The 20,463-nt window shown below is 41.2% G+C and overlaps 2 protein-coding genes across 3 annotated transcripts in view; both read right to left on the bottom strand.

The window, feature by feature from the left end:
- Pkc98E (Protein kinase C) overlaps nucleotides 1-8,334 on the bottom strand; it is a 66,160-nt gene extending 57,826 nt beyond the window's left edge. For both annotated transcript variants that reach the window (XM_065230349.1, XM_065230359.1), the window contains exon 1: nucleotides 7,084-8,334. In XM_065230349.1, coding sequence (XP_065086421.1) covers nucleotides 7,084-7,234 — 151 coding nt within the window. In that variant the 5' untranslated portion in view covers nucleotides 7,235-8,334. The remainder of the gene's footprint in view (nucleotides 1-7,083) is intronic.
- Nucleotides 1-20,463, bottom strand: part of LOC135708320 (uncharacterized) — a 501,509-nt gene that overhangs the window by 422,984 nt on the left and 58,062 nt on the right. The window lies entirely within an intron of this gene.

Raw genomic sequence — 20,463 nt, 5'->3', positions numbered from 1 at the left:
TATACTCATTCAAAGTTCCATATTTCTTGAACTAAATTGTATGAGATTCACGCATGTTTTTCTACACTCATCGAGTACTATCAAAGTAACCCCAAAACAAAAAAACTTATGTTCAGTCACAAGACAAAATTTCAATAATTTCCGTTAAACAGATTACTAACTAATTGACTCTAGGATCATTAGTACTTGTTTAAAAAAAATATATATGAAAACATGAATTGTTATAAAAAAATATATAGAATGTAATTTAAAAAAAACTATCAAAGCTACCCCGTTTTACAGTAATTGTATTGTACAGGTAATTTGGAGTAAATGACACTTAAAAAGATGGTCATAACGATTGAAATCACAGTTGCCACGTACGTTTTAGTTCCAGTCATTTGGGTGTCCTGGCGATGCGTTTAAGCCCTGATCTTGCAAGGATTTTCCAAGCATGGTTTCTTTGTGTAATGTTGCGAAAAATAAATGTTTCTTTCACTCGAAGAGAAAGCTTAAATTCTTAAATATAACACACGAATTTGTATATAATTATAAGATAAGCTATTTTGCTATTTTTACGTCCACGGCTGCTTGAAATCGAAAACGAATGAAATTTCTAATCCTACTATCAATACAAGCTGACTACTTGAAGATATATTAATTTTACACATTAAGAATTGCATACATGTGAAATCAGTGACAGTTACCCTGCATATCCAGCATGGTCTTGCTTTACAGCTGTGCGACTGAGCTAAGGGAGGCCCCAATTTTCGCAGATGATCAGTTTGAATTTCGCCAAGGGCATTCAACTACTAACTAATTCTTTCGAAGTTGAATAGTTCAAACAAATCTGAGGGCCACTCAACTGAAGTTGCTCTTACATAGAAAAACCATTCGACAGTGTTTGGCACGAAGGTTTGATTACTTAATTGAAGAAAAAAAAAGTTTCCATTTAATATTATAAATTTTGTTCAAAATTAATTAACAGAAATAACTTTGATGGTGAATTATCAGACTTCCAAATCAGATCGACTTTCTGTTACAGCTGATGTTCCACAGGGTAGCCATATTGAACCAAAACTGTATAACATTTTCACTTAGGATCTTCTTGTTTGCTGCAGGGTTGTCACAAATTTTTGTTCGCAAATGCCACAGGCATTTCTGAAAGGAATAAGTCTTTGCTTTATTTAATTGCTGGCGGAGGCAAACCAGCCCCAAGATGAAAGCCTGCCTAATAAATAAAACTTAACTTAACTTATTTAATTGCGGCAGATTAGAAAAAGGTTTAGATATGCTTTCTTAATACTTACAAAAATGGAAGATTACTTATAATATAGCTCTGGGTTCTTTTTTGAATCCTAGTAGTAGTCATTTAGTCTCTTTAAATGAGTTCCTATTCCATGGTCATGTAATATCAAAAGTATCTTGTACTTGTACTTAATCTAAAATTAACATTCACAGGTCACATTCAGGACATCCAAACCGGATTAACAAATATTTTAAAAATTTGCTTTGTTTCGGTCCGGCCATGCTTACGCTGTGCCAATATGGTCTAGTGCAGGCCTTTATTAACTTGATTCTTTAAATGGCTAGAATGATATCCTTGCGGAGATCCAGAGACCACGTCCGGCCCGCGGGCCACGCGTTGGGAAGTGCTGGTCTAGTGGTCAGCGGCGCCGGTGGTATTGTGGTAAGCGTGAGTGCCTCTCACTCCAAAGGGCCTTCTGAGACATAAAATCTCTGATCATGAAATAAAGCGGATGGTCCCCGATCCATGTGTGCAGGATGCAGGTGTGAGAGTTGCCTCTCTGGCGTCGGAAGCATTGGTACTCAGTACGCAAAACAAGATTGACGGAAAACATATACAAACTCCAACTATGTAAATCGTTGACTTCACGCATGAAGTAACGTTTGATGTTGCATAAACGGTATAAGCGAAGTTGTCGGTTCCTTAAGCCTTAAAATAACCTCCAACACTCCTAATTGGCTTTAAGGTGATTCCATGAAGAGTTAAAACATGGCCGTGACTGATATGCAGTATCACTTTAGGTGTCCTAGAGAACAAATCTCGGTATTATTAAGACATCGCTCATGGAGTGGAGCTCCAGTTATATTATTGTCAGCGTCAACAGATAGCTTGATTGAACACGATAGCATAGCATTAAAAACAACTGTATAACTAAGCACTAAAATTCGGGCTATCTTTGAGATGCCAAATTGAGAAAATATGTTCTGAAGTTGAAAAATGGCATCAAACACACCACACGCACCCGGCTCACACATTTCAAAGTGGCCTCAAAACGGGAAAATGGCTTCAAACTCATCAAAAGCAGAAACCCTCAGAATAAAACACCAAAACAACCTTCAAATATCCAAAAATTGTCTCAGAAGCCCGAGGGATGTTGTTACTGAGGTCCTATGTTTTTAGATACTATGTTTTCAAGAAAAACTTTTTCAAAGAGTTACGTCTGTTTGTCTGTGCTAGAATGGCTAAAATGTATTTGAAATCCCCGCAAAAATGACCTTTAAATCACAAAAATAGTTCTGTTTAATTTAATTAAACTAGCTTTGAAACGCCATAAAACGCAAAATTGGCATTAACATTCCAAAATGGTTCAGAAATGCTAACATATTTAGGACTATGTATGGGAAAAAGGATTCCATTAAGATATTTTTTTTATTATTTTTATTATAGTCACTTTAACACTCTTGGGTCATTCGTGACTTGATGAGATTTGAATTCGTGAATCTGGTGTGAGAAGCATGGATGCAGGAGCCGCCCCCATTAGCAACTTTTTGATAACTTGAAGTTCAAACAATTGCCAAACCATTGAAACCAATATCTTAAATGTTACTCACCTTCGATTATCCAGACAATATTTTAAAATATAAATTGGAACATGTATAACTAAGTTGTCTGAATGTCTGCGACCCATCGAAGGAGAGCCCGTGAACCACCGGTGGGTCATGACCCATAGATTGAGAAACGCTGCTTTAAAATACTCTCTGAAATCACTTCAGATTTGATTTAGAATTCCCTGGAGCTGTACTGATCATAGTCTCTTCAGAAATACCATGGAATTCATCAACTTTAGTTCTTCTTACTATTTTCTTGAAATGTTTTTCAAAATTACCTAACACGTCTAGTCCAATTATTTTATAATTCCTCTAAATTATTCCTCAAGAATTAATTGGCATTCAAATCAAAATATTCTAGACAATTCTTCGGAGTCAGAATCGTAAAATCTTGTCCAAGTCCAAGAGTCCTGATTTTTTTAATTGTTGTTGAGGAAAACAATAGCTGGTAGAGGGAAATAATAACTGCAATTTCAAAATCATCGACTAGATGCTTACGTAATATGGCGAATTGAGAGTGTAACAATCGATAGAACTGTTTCCGCATATCGGAGCTACAGGAGCGAATCGGTGATTATCTTTGTGGTGGGGGGAAACACTCTCACCACCCCTCATCAACGGATGAGTTTGATAAAGGGAATGTTCGATCCCATTAGAACCTTCCTCAAAATTGTTCGTTGCTCGCTTTCTACTTTCTATATACAAAAACTATCGGAACTTTCATCTCCTCATCTATTGTATAAAATATTAATTTTAAGTCTGATATTGACATTAAGTTTTTTTTATGATTCTCTACCAATCTATTTCGAAACCTGCCAACGTAACATGTTGCTCCACTGAGGCAAATAGACCTAAGAATTTCGTAAGGCTCAACTTATGAACAACATATATGAATTTCATAAGCGTGACTGATGAATGATTTTCGGCTAACATGAGGTAGCCCTTATACGCCTTAAACCATTTCATTTGAAAGCGTTGAAAGACGAGTGGTCAACACACGGGCGCCCTAACCGCAACGTGCATATTTCGGTTCCAGTCTGCTCCGATTTATTATATTTTTGTTAACATTATTTTCCATAAGGTAAATCAATGAACTTCACACAACTTCATTTCTTATGGCTAAAATTCATAAGTGTTTCTTATGTAATTCTTACGTTCTTTTGCCTGCGTGTATGGCAAATAAGTACTACAAGGCATTGGTAGATCGTTTGTAGTAAACACATTAAGGCTTAACTATGAATTTCAAGAAACCTTTTTTGTAATTTCTGTTGAAAATACACTTCGCACACGGTTTTAGCATCAGATTCGGATTCAAATCTAATAAGTACAATTATAATTTCTAATCGAAAGTCATTTGAGGGGTTGATCAATTTTACCCCATAACATTATTTTCAAATTTGAGATTTCAAAAATGTACTGATAATAAACAAAACACAACTCAATATGATAAGCAATCATGCAAATCGATAGACATTTTAGCTAATGAATTTAATACTATACGATTTTCAATTTGTTGTTGGCATTTATTTCTATATTTTCATAACACCTGGCGCATATTACCATATAAAAAATTGATTCTATAAAATTCCCCAGAATGCACCATTCTCCAGAAAAACATTCCCCAGAATTTACCATTCCCCAGAATGTACCATTCCCCATAAAAGATGATGAAATTAGTAATTGTCACTTTTTTTTAGTATTGATAATACACTATGTTTACTTTTATGGAACTATGTATTTATCAATTCCAAACCATTTTTTAGCTCTTTATAAAATGACAACCTTCAAGTTTTCGAGCACTTCGTTCATCATTTAAAAAGTCAAAGGGTCTATTATGCAATCCAATTCAACCAGTCGGAAACTGTTAAACCTTATCGAAGAATTGTTCGACCTGAGTTGAAGAATTTCTCGTGAACTACCGATTACTAATTTATAACGTTATTCCACACGTTATTATCCCGAATGGGCATTACTCCGAATCCCTTGCGAAAAACTATTGATTATATATTTTCCTTATTTATTAAAAGAAGGGAATATTCCCTTCTTTATAGTTTATTTAACGAATTAATTATGTTTTCTTTTAAATATTAAAAGAAAGGAATATTCCCTTTTTTATCGTATATCCAAAGAATTAATTATTTCCTTTTGTTATATTTTCAAAGAAAGAAAATATTCCCTTCTTTATCATATATATAACGAATTAATTATGTTCTCTTTTATATTTTAAACGAAGGGAATATTCTCTTCTTTATCGTATATCTAAAGAATTAATTATTTTCTTTTGTTATATTTTCAAAGAAAGGGATTATCCTCTTCTTTATCAAATATTTAACGAATTAATTATGTCCTATTTTATTTATTAAAAGATGGGAATATTCCCTTCTCTACCGTTTATCCAAAGAATTAATTATTTCCTTTTGCTATATTTTCAAAGAAAGAAAATATTTCCTTCTTTATCAGATATTTAACGAATTAATTATGTTCTCTTTTAAATATTAAAAGAAGGGAATATTCCCTTCTTTATCGTATATCCAAAGAATTAATTATTTCCTTTTGCTATAGTTTCAAAGAAAGAAAATATTTCCTTCTTTATCAGATATTTAACGAATTAATTATGTTCTCTTTTAAATATTAAAAGAAGGGAATATTCCCTTCTTTATCGTATATCCAAAGAATTAATTATTTCCTTTTGCTATATTTTCAAAGAAGGGAAAAGCCCTTGATGCATTAAGAAGTTTTTCTCTTCTTTTTATATACGCGAAATAAGATTCCAGGAGTGACTATAATAAACAAAAATAGTCAATCTAATGCATGGCATACTTTTCTGGGGAATGCTTTTCTGGGTAATGGTGCATTCTGGGGAATGAGGTTCTAGGGAATGGTTTTCTGGGGAATGTTATAGAAGCTAAAAAATTAAAATACTGTTTTGAGAAGAATTTTTGTAAAATAATTTCCTCGAACATAAACGCATATTTTCATAAATGCATGTTTAGTGTATCATTAAGAACGTTCATAAGGCTAATGAATGCACTGAAATAGAATGTATAATTTTCATAAATAAGTTGGTCGACCATTTCATCGGGGGACGCGTACTATCCCACGTTCCCCTACCCCATTCTTTATTAAATATTTGATGAAAAATAGGCACAAAAACAACAATTCTATGCTGAAGAACGAGCAGAAATGAAAGGAAGGAGTTGATGTAAATTAACTTTTAGTTTAAAGCAAAGTCGATTATTAACCATTATGCCAATCTTCTTTATGTCAAATGTACCAAACCCCTAATAAATTATAAGTTTGAAAAAAATCAATTTCAACAAAAACAATGAAGCAATTATCTGGGCTACAATGCTGCAGCCGACACGAGAGTTTTTTTGCTAATATTATAGTTGTTTCAACTAATAATTATCGTGGTTATGCTGATCCCACAGCCAACCACATTTCCGATTGCCATCACCAGGCAATTGTTTATCAACATTCGTGCAATCGGAATTCATACGCTGGCAACTTTGGAACGCGTGCTGATACGCGCGTATCGTGAGAGAGCTACAATATTTGCACGTACACACACACACGCGCCCGCTCGTGAACGGTTATACTTTTCTCCCGCACCAGCAATCACACACCAGCTCACCCCAAGTCAAAGAGCCATAGCAGTGACTTTTCCAAAAGGGAGAATTTTTCCTCCACAAACACGCACACCACTAAGACTCACTGGGGAAATCCAGGACCATACGATTCCTTCAGAGCTCATCACTGAACGCATTTTCCTGCCACTGCCGTAATTTAGGACACAATGCAGCAGCCCCAATGATGGATCCTTCGAATATGGTCAACTCAAACTTCTAGCTTTGACCTTTCCGCTTTCGTAGAACTTCAACCTCGAATCGGATCGTGCACTTAATACGGCAAAATTCTTACAACCATTCTGCCTAGCAAATTTTCCATTTTCCTTCTGGCTGGCAGCCATTTTCATTTCACACCACTACCGTGATTTTCAAATGTCAATATCGAAAGAAGACATTTTTCCGAGCAGCATTTTCCTTCTCCCATCGGAAAGGTATGATTCAAGATTTTTCACCGATGATTGTCCAGATCTTCCCTGGATCTGCAATGGCAGCTACGAGGCAATGCAATGACTAAACTATAAGAAGATACCTCCAGAAGGTTCAATTATGCAATTACGGAGTCCTTCAGGCTGCTATACGGGTATATGAAGTGATATTGAGTAAGGTGATGATCATTTACCTATGAACTTTTCGTCAACATCTATCGAGACATACGGATCGATGAGTTGATCGCTGAGTCTGCCGAACGTCATCGTATGTCGCGTTTGAAAATCCGTCGGTCGCAGGCCACAGGCTTCGCAGACTTTCAGACGCAGGGTACCCGTAAACATTTTCCCGTCCTGGTAATCCCAGTTTTCAGTGCTGAAGAAGATGTATGATGTTGTGTGCCTATATCCTAGAGGCTTAGTCGAGATGTAGCTGACGGTTCTCGAAATCGATATTCTATGCACTGGAATCACCTTTCTCTTCCTTCCTTTCAGCACTTTTTCACACACTTTTCATTCGGTTGGAAGGATCATTCCACTTTTTGACTATGCTTTTTTTCTCTTAATTTTCTGCAGGCTCACTATATTCTTCACGCGATGGACCTTCGTTGGCTGTATCCCACGAAAATTTCCTCTTCACTGCAAATCCCCCGAACAGCACTACCGATAACCACAAAAATGGATCACGCCCGCACAAAACAAAAACTCAAAAAACCTAATGCATATCACAAGAATTGGTAAATTTTCCTCCTTTGCCGTGTGTATCCTTCTGCTTTTTCCCTATCGAACCAGAGGAGAAAAAAGTCGAATTTTTCACTTCTCATACATTTCTGCACCATCAAACCTTTTTTCACTGACTGACTGACACGGGCTCCGAGGAAAACGCAGGCACCAATGCTCGAGAGCGAGAAGCTGAGCGCTCTTTTTGCTCGGAGAAACGAGATTCTTCTTCTACAAACTCACATTTGGATAAGAACACATACCGAGCACAACTTGTCAGTTCCACCGTGTCACGATATGATATCCAAGCATCATGCAGCACGGGAGATTCTGTACACAAAATATGCGCTTGTATTGGTTTGTGGATATGATGCTCCTAATACTGAGTATATGAGACAAGAGAAGCATATAACACACTGGACGGAATGATAGTATACTATAGTTAGTCATGTATTGGCAACAGCATTCCCAGTAGCACAGGCACAGGTGAGGAATTTCTCTCTGATCCGTGAGTCCATCCACTTGTACTTTCTCTTGCCTTTCCCCGTTGATATAGTGCTTCTTCCTGGGAAGGTTTCGCAAACACTTTCTATACGGATACTACATCTGACATCATCTCGTCTCCGTATGGGTACAACTAATACGACACAACGGGTTCTCTTTTATGATTTAAATACTATACCACAGTTCACTTGCCTGCGCTGACAGATGTCTCACTCGCGTGATGTTGGCTCTGTGTGTGCAAGAGGCGAGACGAGAGCACTGATCTCACTGTGTATAGTTTACACTGACATCTGCTGCTTGTATCCGTCAGTGTCATGTTGCAAATAAAACGGGATTTCTAAAAATAAATTGCTCCGCTCGAAAATCTGCTTTACCATCGTACCGTGTGCGGTTATTTAAGATGACCGTTGGGGATTTCTTGTGGTTTGTTGTTATTTCCCATCGTTATTAATAACGTTATGTGATGAAATTTGTAGCGTGTTGGTGTTCTTTTAGTTTATTGATTTATGTCGTTAACCAAGCGTGTTGACCATTTTGCTTAAATTATAATAACATTTGTTGCCTTATTAATAAATACTAATAAGAAACTAAATCTACTATTAGACTGAACAACACACATCTAGACAGTTTATAAGTCACAATTTTTGACTGTCTAACATTTGTTTGGCACCGTGTTGACACACTGGAGTTCAGATCTTAAAGTTCTATAGAATTAACCTGCTATTATACGATGTCCCAGTGAATTTTTGCGCTCTTAGAGCTCCGAAGACCCCATAATATCACGTGGGATGTATAGATGTAATACCCAAGTATTTCGGGTTCTCCAAATTATCCATGATTTAACAGTAATCTTGAAGTTCTTCCTCTTATAAACACGAAATCCAAACTTTGCCTAAAAAATAAACATCTAATATTTAAACAAGTTTTTCCACCGGCCATGCTTTATGCTGTGCCAATATAGTCTAGATGTTGCACTACCAGGAAAAAATCACTTCAAAGGATTCAGAACAAAGTTCTGAAGATTATTTTGAAGTTGCCTCTCTGGTACAGTACTTTCGAGGGACATAGAATCCTGAATTGCAACGATTAATTCTCTTTATACTTAGATGAGAAATAGGCTTAGTTTTTAGTTTTAAGATGTCAATTGTTATTCTGACATGCAGGTTTAGAAAACCTGTTTAAAATACTGAATTGCCAAGACAGGAACAATGTAACGAACACTTAGATACATATTATAACAATCAAGGCTGGTAAGTTAAAGGAATTAGGAAGTAGCTGGAATACCTAGGTTAAAATGAAAGGTTGTTTATTTTAAATTTGAAACAAATAAAGAGTTACAACAACAAAATCTTGAAGTTCTATACACTTAACATACGCTTGTAACATGGTCTTCCACGATGTTCCGATATACTGTATGAATCCGTGAAACTTCACATCACTCACAACGTCGCAACTGTCGAGAAGTGCATATAATGAAGTTCTACATGCTCAACAAACTCTTCTACGTACGATTCCACGACAAACGGTTGTAGTTCACACTTAGATTTTTTCGCCGAGATGGGCACCACCGAGCAGCTCGGCATTTTATTTTGCTGGTTCTCAGTGAAAAACTTGCCGAGATTCAGCTAACAAACGGGAATTTTGCCGAGATCTCAGCTAACAAACATATTTTTTGCTGAATTTCCAGCAAAATAAAATGCCGAGCTGCTCGGTAGTGCCCATCTCGGCAAAAAATCTAAGTGTGTTTGTCGTATGGTTTACGTTCATCTAAAAGTAAAGTGGGAATTATTCAGAACAGGGATGCCAGGTGTATTTCAGGGGGGCTAGCAAACCGGAAAAACCTGACAAACTGGAAAACCCGGGAATTCGACGGGAGAACCAGGAAAAATTAATAAAGCCTAATAAAGGCAGGCTTGAACATACTCATTACAGCTAAAATGCTACTTTTCGAAATTATGAAACTATGAGATATTACAATAGTAGTAAGCTGCAAGAAGAGAAGATAAAGTTTGTGCATGACACATAAAACCTCACAATTTCGCTTCCAGAGTGTCACAATTAGCGATTAGAATTGTAGAGAGTAATTGAAACACGTCTTTATCGGTTGACGTTGAACAGTGGAATGAAAATTTTATTCAGAAACTTAGCAACTAATAACAAGTGCATATAGCGACGCGAATTACTGGGTTGCTACGATCACAATACTCCTCCCTAATCCGCGACGCCAGTTAGCTTCCGAAACTTCTGCTGCTTCTGAACGGTCATCGGCTTCGTGAACCCATTGGCTGGCTGTTCCGTTGTCGACGTGTAGCTCAGTTGGACGACACCATGCTGCAGGCTATCATGCACGAAATGGTACCGTATACTGACGTGCTTGGTCCGGGGGTTATACGAACCGTTGTTGGCGATGCTGATTGCCAATTGATTATCGCAGCACACGGAAATCGGTTTGGCCTCGCAAAACTGCGACTGCAGATTACTCCACCACATAGCTTCCTGGATCGTGCGAGACATGGCCATGTATTCCGCTTCACAGGACGAAAGGGCTACGGTAGGCTGCTTCTTGACGTTCCACGAGATCGCACCTCCCTGCATCATGAACACATAACCGGTTGTGGATTTCCGGTCGTCCGCATCTCCTCCCCAATCGGCATCGCTGTACCCAACTATGTCCGCTGGACCGCTTGTCGAGTACTCTAGCTTCTTGGTTATTGTACCTTTCAGGTACCGGATTATCCTCTTCACCGCTTCCCAGTGAGGACGGCCAGGGTTGGCACTGTACTGGCTCACAACGTTGACGGCAAAAGCAATATCCGGTCGGGTGACTTGAGCTGCAAACGACAAACACCCGACTGCTTCCTTGTATGGCACTGACTTCATTTCTTCCATTTCAGATTTCGTCTTTGGTGCCATCGACTTGTCCAACTTGATGCTTGGATCTGCTGGTGTTGCAACTGGGTGGGCATCGGCCATACCGAAGCGATTGACGATGTCTTCGATGTAGGCTTGTTGATCCAACCACAGCTTGCCTTCTTCACGCTTCCTCGTGATTCTGATGCCAAGACATTGTTGCGCCTCCCCGAGGTCTTTCATTTGGAACCGCTTGTGCAGATGGGCCTTCAGCTTCTTCTTTTGCTTCCGATCGTTTGTGAAAATCAAGAGATCGTCGACGTAGATAGTCACAAACATCATCTTTCCTCCACGGATGCACCAGTACAAACAGGGATCCACGCTCGACCGTTTCAGTCCGAACTCCTGCAGCACCACATCCAACTGCGCGTTCCATACGCGGCTGGACTGCTTGAGACCGTAGAGGGCCTTCTTCAGTCTGCACACCTTTCCATTCGACGCATCGAACCCTTCTGGCTGGAGCATGTAGATCTCCTCGTCCTTCAGCTCGCTCTGCAGGAATGCAGTGACCGCGTCCATTTGGTCAATATCCAAGTTGTACCGCACCGGCAGTGCCATCAGATACCGGACGGTCGCGTACCGCACGACCGGGGAGTACACCTCGTCGTAGTCCAGACCAGGTCGTTGAGAGCAGCCCTTCACCACGAGGCGGGCCTTGTACCTCTGGATGGTTCCGTCGAGACCTCGCTTCGTTCGGTACACCCACTTGTTCCGAATCGCTTTCCGCCCTTCAGGCAGATCGGTGAGCACCCACGTGCTATTCTCGCTGAGGGATGCAATTTCCTCACGCATAGCCGCAATCCAATGATCTCGGTCCGGCCGCCGCAGAACCTCATCGTAGCTCGTCGGATCATCCATCGTATCAGCGTCGCTCGTCGTATTGAAGGATAACTGAGGGTAATGAACACCACCAGAAAAGGAACCGTAACTAATAAAGTCATTATACTTGCCTGGATTACGGCGCTCCCGACCGCTGCGCCTTAACCCTTGCTGCAACTCAGCTGGTCTAATCAGTTGCGGTGGGAGCGCAAAATCGGCACAGGCATCCTCGAATTCGTCTGCCTCACTGGACGAACTGTCGACAACGACGATGTCTTCCTCCGTTGTTTCGGTTTCACCAGGATTGCCACCCGGTTGATCGATAACAACAGCAGGCCCGGCTGCACCAGGTACGACGATGCCATTCGGTTGTTCGCCTAGAGGAAGCACAGCGTGTTGACCATCTTCAGGAGTATCAGCTGCACCGGACTCAGGACGATCATGGATTTCATCCGAACAAAGCTCCATGAACTCCACCGGCTGCACTCGTTGTTCTGCCATACAGATAGCGACGCCTTCTTCCAGTACCATGACATCTCGGCTAACGTGGAAACGGTCATTCTCTGGATCATACACCCGGTAACCTTTCGTGTCTTCACAATAGCCGACGAAAATGCCTTTCTCGGATTTGGGTTCAAACTTCTTCCTTTTCGCTTTCGGTACCAGAGTCATCACGCTCGAGCCAAAAATCTTGAGGTGCTTCAAATGCGGCTTCTTTCCGGTCCACGCCTCTTCCGGCGTTTTCTCTTCCAGGGAACGAGTAGGACATCGATTCACCACGTGAGCCGCGGTCGAAATAGCTTCTGCCCAAAACTCTTTTCCCAGCTTCGCATCGTTGAGCATGCACCGCGCCTTTTCAACCAGCGTGCGGTTCATGCGCTCTGCCGCCCCGTTCTGCTCAGGCGTATACGGGCACGTGGTTTGATGTCGAATCCCATCGGACTCCAACACCTTCCGGAAATCTGCATTCACGTACTCCTTTCCGTTGTCTGAACGCAAGATTTTTAGCTTCTTGCCCGTCTGTCTTTCCGCTTTGGCCTTGAACGACTTGAACGCTTCGAGTGCTTGATTTTTCTGCTTCAAGAAGTAAACCACCACCCGCTTGCTTGCATCGTCCAGGAACGTCATGAAATAACGGCTTCCACCCAACGACGAAATCTCCACTGGTCCGCAGAGGTCGGAGTGTACCAACTCCAACAGTTCTTCAGCTCTTGACTCGCTGCTTGGGAATGAACGCCTCGTATGCTTGCCCTTCAGACAGGCAACACATCCTTCTAACGACCCATCTTGGAAATCTATTCCGTTGGCGATTCGCTTGAGCTTCTTCAAACCACCTTCGTGAAGATGCCCCAGACGTCGATGCCAGAGCTCCATGCCGCTTGCCAAAAACGACTTCTCTGGCCAATTGACTCTGTAGAGGCCACCTTCCTCGACGCCGGTGACAACCAGATCACCGTCTTCGTCCCGAACTTCGCATCTGTCTTTGGTGAAAATAACAGTTTTGCCCTTTTTGCAGATCGTACTTACGGATAACAAGTTGGTGGCTAGGTCGGGAATCTTCAGAACACCGCTGACATCGATTCGACCATCGTTGCTGTCCAACACGACTGAACCCTTCGCTACGACCTTCATAGTGGCATTGTTCGCCGTTCCGACGTTGTGGTCCATCTTGACTTCATCGAGAAATTTCTGATCCGGCCGTGCCATGTGGCAAGTGGCACCCGAATCGAAATACCATTCACTGGTGCTGACGTCTCCCATGGCAAAAATGGAACAGAGACCCTTGTGTTTGCTCGCCTTTGCTTGCTGCTGCTTCTCCGGACACTTGGCAGCAAAATCACCCGGCTTCTTGCAGGCGTAACATAACTTTTCGCCTTTGCTACCGTCCTTGGATTCGCTTGGCTTCTTCCGGTTCGCTTTACTGTACAGGGCACCTTCCGCGCCGCTGCTGACCGGACCACGATCCAGCTTAACGTCCTGTAGAATTTTGGATTTCACTGTATCCGCTGTCAAAGCCGCTCCAGAGGCTTCGAGTCCCATTATCATGGGCTCGTACTGATCAGGAAGACCCATCAGTAACATCGCCGTGAGCCAGGAATCGTCCACCTTAAAGCCCACGGATGCAAGCTTGTGGCTTGTGCTCATTAATTCGTCCACGTACGCCTCAACGCTAGCACAGTTGATCAGCCGTACCGACGTAAATTTTCTGAGCAGTCCAATCTTCCTGGTTAGTCCACTGTCCTGGAATGCAGATTGCAGCTTCGTCCAGGCTTCCTTTGCTGTAACCGCATCCTGCACCAGACTGTAATTGTAGCTCTCGAGGCTTAAGCAAATCGTAGCCAGAGCCTGCAACTTCAAATCCTCAGGAACACCTTCTCCGTCTCCGTCGATGGCAGACCAGCTTCCTTCACGGATTAGGATCATCCGCATCGCAAATGCCCACGTCGTGTAGTTCTCCCGGCCTCTTAGCTTGTCAATGGCTGGCAGTGCCACGGAACTTCTGGTGACTCGAACGCTTCCAGCTTCAGTCCTGCCGTTTCCGTTGGCGCCTCCATCTCCTTGACCTTGCTGTCCGGATCCTAAACTTCCGCCTGTGGACATACTTCTTCTGGTCTTGAAATTTTAGAGTCTTCCGGTTAGGTATCCTGGGCCCATAATTGTAGAGAGTAATTGAAACACGTCTTTATCGGTTGACGTTGAACAGTGGAATGAAAATTTTATTCAGAAACTTAGCAACTAATAACAAGTGCATATAGCGACGCGAATTACTGGGTTGCTACGATCACAATAATTAGCTATAACGAATAGTACTCATTCACCTCGATTACTCATTACAGCTAAAATAGCTAATTGTGACCTGGACACTGCGGATTCACTCAATGTGCTTGTCAACTGGGAGCAAGCGTGAACTGTCAAACGAGAGCCAAATAGTCAGAAGCCACAAAAGTAGTTACTCTTCTTATCCATTGCAAAATATTGTTACCTCATAGAAATCAACAATTATTTTTCGTAGCATATTTTTAATTGTAAGCTCAACAGCAGAACCCAACAGGCATCGCGACAATTTTTTATACCTCGGTTGACCGGAAGAGTGCCCGGAAGAATGTAAAATCAAACGGAAGTCGAGTTGTGCAGTTGTGGGCTGAAAAGCGAAACTTTCGTTACTTCTGGGGCCATGAACCAGCAAATGTTCCAGGAGGAGTGTCTACGGAAGCGACTACTGTCTTTTCTGGACCTGCATGAACCGGATTGCCTATTCTGGCCGGACTTGGCAAGCTGCTCTGCGCTTTTTCTGAATTAGAAAGTTTGGTTCCATATTGTAGCTTAGGGTATTTCTGCTGATATCGTATGTAGTTTTTATACAGTATGTATTACATATTATATTAAAAAAATAATGTTCGTGTTTTTCGTCTGTTTGAAAAACTACTGAAACCATCACTTATGAAATGTATTTCCGATATACCCAACAAACAATTTGAGTTGATCAACAGCTGAATAAGCTATTTTTTTGCTGAAGAAGCTTATTTTTGCCTGAATAAGCTCTTATTCAACATTCAATGTTTGTTGGGTAGCCATCACAAATTCGAGGTTGTATTCTTATTACTTATGATGTTTTCTGATTATATACTCATTCAAAGTTTCATATTGCAATAACTAAATTGTCTGAGTTTCACACATTTTTTTCTACATTCATCGAGCATTATCAAAGTAACTGGACATGTATAGCTGTTACAATGAATGAAGATTTTCGGGTCGTGATTTTTTTATGTTCAACCTATATACAACTTATAACTGAATATCTACCAAGTTTGCGGAACTTGCACAATTCTTCTATAACTCATAAAATGTTTCCTTATCATCTAAAAGTTCCCTTTACTTCAAGAAAAATAAAATAAACTTCTTTGAAGATCCCTGAACATCTTTCAAACGCTCTGATGAGATAACGAAACCCCACACCCAAGCTCGTCTCTTGATCCTATCCTTCGACAATGTACCCCTCTAATCTCGGGTAAGCCGTGAGTATTTTGACCAATTCCTACTAATCATATAAATAAGTGAATTTTGTTACAAACAACGAACAATGATTTATCGGCTCCGTAAGGCTAACGCGATTGAGCTTTCCAAATAAACAAACTAGATAAACATAAAAAAAACTTCTTCCAAGTTCCATTTTTTCCCATTATTTCTTAATTTAACCAAAATCTCAGAACATCTATGCATTTCTCTATACTTCCGGGAAGACCCTAAACATTTTCTGCGTATTTTCCTGAAAAACTGAGCGAAACGGAGTTCCTAAAACTTCCAGAAAGTTCATTAAGTTCTCTGACAAACTGATACAAAAATCCCTCAACTCATACGAAGAGTCCTGTAGTTCTAAGAAGTTTGCTGAACTTCTACGGAATACCTTGTACTATTCCGAGTGCATTTCAACTTCGACGAATAACTGAAGCACTATGAAATTAAAGAACTCCGTAAAAGTGTTTGAAATATTCTTGAAGGGCAGCAAATTTTAGAGAAATTCAATTAACTAGCAACAGTGCACTTAAGGTTCAATTTACTCTGAAGAATTTTCGAAAAAAATTGAAAGTGATTTTTTTCGATGCAGCTCGTGACAGTTTGTGTAAAATAGCAAAAGTAATAGAAGTAAATTGAACGTTGATAGAACTTCAGAGAACTCTGTAGAACATCAGCAAGTATGGTAGAAGTTGAGAGAACTTTGTCGAAGTTTATCAAACATTTTTGAAAATTTGCGATAAATTGGAGAACTTTAGCGAATTTTGTAGATAAAGGGTGTTACGATCAAAATTTGCTCGACTTAGGCTCTGAACCATTTGGAGAATTTTTTAACTTTTGGTTAACATTTGACAGATGGAAAGTTATCGACTAACCCTGCTATCCTCATTCCGTCTCGCACGCTGAGCCGATCAAGTCGCATCGGTCTCGTTGTACGACACTATCATTTAGTTTTGAGTTTTTCCCCACGCGAGGGTTTTTTCTCGCCAAAGTTAATTGGCATAGTGTTTAGACGACTAGTGCGCGAGTGAGGAAGCCGTTAATGATATGCCGAGTGCTTTCATTACGGTCCAGCTTTAACCCAGCATCATCGCAACATCATCAGCAAAATCATCACCACTATCGGTACATCACCCCACCGATAGCAACAACGAAAGAGCGTCATATTGCCTACCGAGTCGACCGAGGCACACCAGCATCGAGGTTATTGACTCTGCAGCAGTTGGATCAAACAATTATATCTCTCCAGTCTGCTGCCGCCTCAGTGCGTTAGGTATAAATCGTGTCGTTTGTATTGTTCTCGCCAGTATAGCATCTTCCTTGTTTCCCTGGTCCAATATTAGATTGGTGTTTAATTAGGGTGATCCAAAAATCCAATTTTTTTTTTTTCGCTTGATTTTTTTTTTTTTTTTTTTTGATTTTTTTTTATTATTATTTTTGTATTACTTAGGGTGATCCAAAACTCTGTAAATAGTATATAATCATTATTTTTTTTTTATTTTTATTTTTTTTTTTTGATTTTTTTTTTCTTTGCATGTATTACTCGTTAGTAGAGTGAAACTATATATATATATTTTTTTTTTTTGATATTATTTGAAATTACTGCAATTATTTGTAAATTTTTTTACAAAAAACACCATTGCGGCGATATTTAACCGCAATGGATGAAAATGATAAAGGCGGGGGATGGTCGCTTTCCATCTCAGACGACGAAACTCTTAATTCCACCTCACACGAAAGTCTCGAGGAAGTTGTGGAAATGGAAACCCTTGACGTTCCAGTTGACTCGCTCTCCAGCAAAAATACTGGAGCATATCCCAAGAAAAGGTATCGCCCACAACCCTCTCCCCCACCATCTCCTCCTCGTCCACCTGCACCCCCCACACCATTGCCCCCAAAAACCTCTGCGCTCCCCCGCCTAAAGGCTTACCCAGAAGCCTCGAAAGGCCCATGGGTTGTTTTTTTCCGGCCCAAACAAAAACCTTTGAACATTCCGAGGATCTCTAAGGATCTAACAACACATTTTTCGGCCGTTACCGATATTTTCAAGGTAACACCAATAAAACTGCGCGTTACCGTTGATGACCGGAAGCAGGCTAACCAAATTGTTGCGTGCGAGCTTTTTTCATTGGAATACCGAGTCTACATACCCAGTAGTGAGGTAGAAATTGAAGGAGTGGTCACCGAAGCGAGTTTGACTAGTGATGATTTCTTGGGTCCCGATTCCTTCGGAATCTTTAAAAACCGTGCTCTGCCGAAGGTGAAGATATTGGACTGCCTTCAAATGCAGTCAGTATCCGTAGTAGGCTCCAAAAAAACTTATTCCTTGTCAAACTCGTTTCGTGTGACGTTTTCGGGTTCAGCGTTACCTCACTACGTCGCTATTGGCAAGGTTCGGCTGCCTGTACGCCTGTTTGTACCTCGGGTAATGAACTGCTCGAAATGTAAACAACTTGGTCATACATCGGACTACTGCTCGAACAAACCACGCTGCGATCAGTGTGGCGAGCAACATCAAGAGGGCCCTTGCGGTGCTCCACCAAAATGCGTGTACTGCAAGGAGAGCCTGCATACCCTGACTAACTGCCCGAGGTATAAACAGCAGGGAGAAAAACTTAAGCGGTCTCTGCAAGCTCGCTCCAAGAGAACACTAGCAGAACTCTTGAAGAATACCGCTTCATCTTCTCAGACCACACCAAAAAACAGTAACACGTTCTCCATTTTGCCAGTTGATGATCTAGACTCTGACTCAGAGGGCGGTGAGGGTAGTCCGTTTGTCTTTAAAGGCAATACGAGAAAACGAGCAAAACAACACACCACCGAAAAGCCTCGTAAGGCCACTCGTACGGACCACCCTTCCACCTTGGAAAATTCAAGAGGTAACGGAAATACACCGAAACCCATTCCACCGGGTTTTAAACCTTGTAATTATGACAAGAACTTTCCGTCACTTCCAGGATCATCTAAAACCCCAGATGTCCCAGTTTTTCGGCCAGAAAAGCAGCTGAATAATCAGCAAGAACATGCCCCCATGTTCACGTTTTCTGGTATTGTGGATAGCTTCTTCAGTATATTCAATGTCTCTGACTCAACGAGGAGCATTATTAATTTAGTGCTGCCAATGGTGAAAACTCTTTTGAAGCAACTAGCTTCTAGGTGGTCCTTCCTTGCATCGATCATATCTTTCGATGGATAATTCTCCGAATGAGGTCGGGGATATGATCTCTGTTCTTCAGTGGAACTGTAGAAGTCTTATGCCAAAACTTGACACATTTAAATTTTTAGTTAACAACTCACTTTCTGATGCATTTGCCCTTTGTGAAACATGGCTCTCTTCAGACAACGATCTTGCTTTCCACGATTTCAACATTATTCGCCTTGACCGCGCAGATTCGTATGGAGGGGTGCTTCTGGGGATCAACAAGCTCCATTCCTTCTACAGAATCGATCTGCCTTCGGTGACAGGCATTGAAGTTGTTGCATGTCAGGTTAATATTCGAGGTAAATGCCTCAGTATTGCCTCAGTATATCTTCCACCGCGAACTGCGATTTCTCGTCAAAGTTTGTCGGATATCTGCACGGCTATGCCGGAGCCACGGTTGATCTTGGGAGATTTTAACTCTCACGGTACAGGCTGGGGGGAACTGTACGACGACAACCGCTCAACCTTGATATACGACATGTGCGACTTCTTCAAAATGACAATTCTGAACACCGGGGAAGCAACACGAGTAGCTAAACCTCCAGCAAAAATAAGCAGATTAGACCTCTCACTTTGTTCGAGTTCACTATCGTTGGATTGCTCGTGGAAAGTAATTCAAGATCCCTACGGTAGTGACCATTTGCCAATCAAAATTTCTATTACCAATGGTTCATCTTCTACTCGTTCGGTCGACATCGCGTACGATCTTACAAAAAACATTGACTGGCGAAAATTCGCGACCGCGGTTCTTGATGCCAGCCAATCGGTTGACGTACTTCCTCCGCTGGACGAGTACTCCTTTCTCGCGCGTCTTATCATCGATTCTGCGCTGCGAGCACAGACGAAACGTGTTCCGGGTATTTCCGTCCGCAAGCGACCTCCCACCCCGTGGTGGGATAAGGATTGCACCGACGCGAACAGCGAGAAGTCCGCCGCGTTTAAACGGTTCCGCAAACACGGCAAGGTCGGGGATTTCGAGCGGTACACCGACCTCGAGAAAACTTTTAAGGACTTAATTAAAGCAAAAAAACGCGGTTACTGGCGTCGGTTCGTCGATGGTTTGTCGCGAGAGACTTCCATGAGAACACTCTGGAATGTCGGCAGGAGAATGCGAAACGCGTCATCACCGATTAACGAAGACAAGGAGTACTCGGACAGTTGGATATTCAGCTTCGCGCGGAAAGTTTGCCCGGATTCGGTGTCGGTTCAAACCAACGTTCGTGATCGTCCGTCGGGTAATAACGAAATAGATTCCCCGTTTTCGATGGTGGAATTCTCACTTGCTCTCCTTTCATGTAACAATTCAGCTCCAGGAATGGATAGAATCAAGTTCAACTTGCTTAAAAATCTCCCAGATGTCGCGAAGAGACGCTTGTTGAACTTATTCAATCAATTTCTGGAGCAC

This window comes from Ochlerotatus camptorhynchus, unplaced genomic scaffold (genome assembly GCF_037179485.1).
Source record: "Ochlerotatus camptorhynchus isolate MF236.1 unplaced genomic scaffold, CSIRO-AGI_Acam_v1.1 ptg000027l, whole genome shotgun sequence".
NCBI classification, from domain to species: Eukaryota; Metazoa; Arthropoda; class Insecta; order Diptera; family Culicidae; genus Ochlerotatus; species Ochlerotatus camptorhynchus.
The sequence above is the reverse complement of the archived record's forward strand: the minus strand, read 5'-3'. Positions and strand labels throughout refer to the sequence as shown.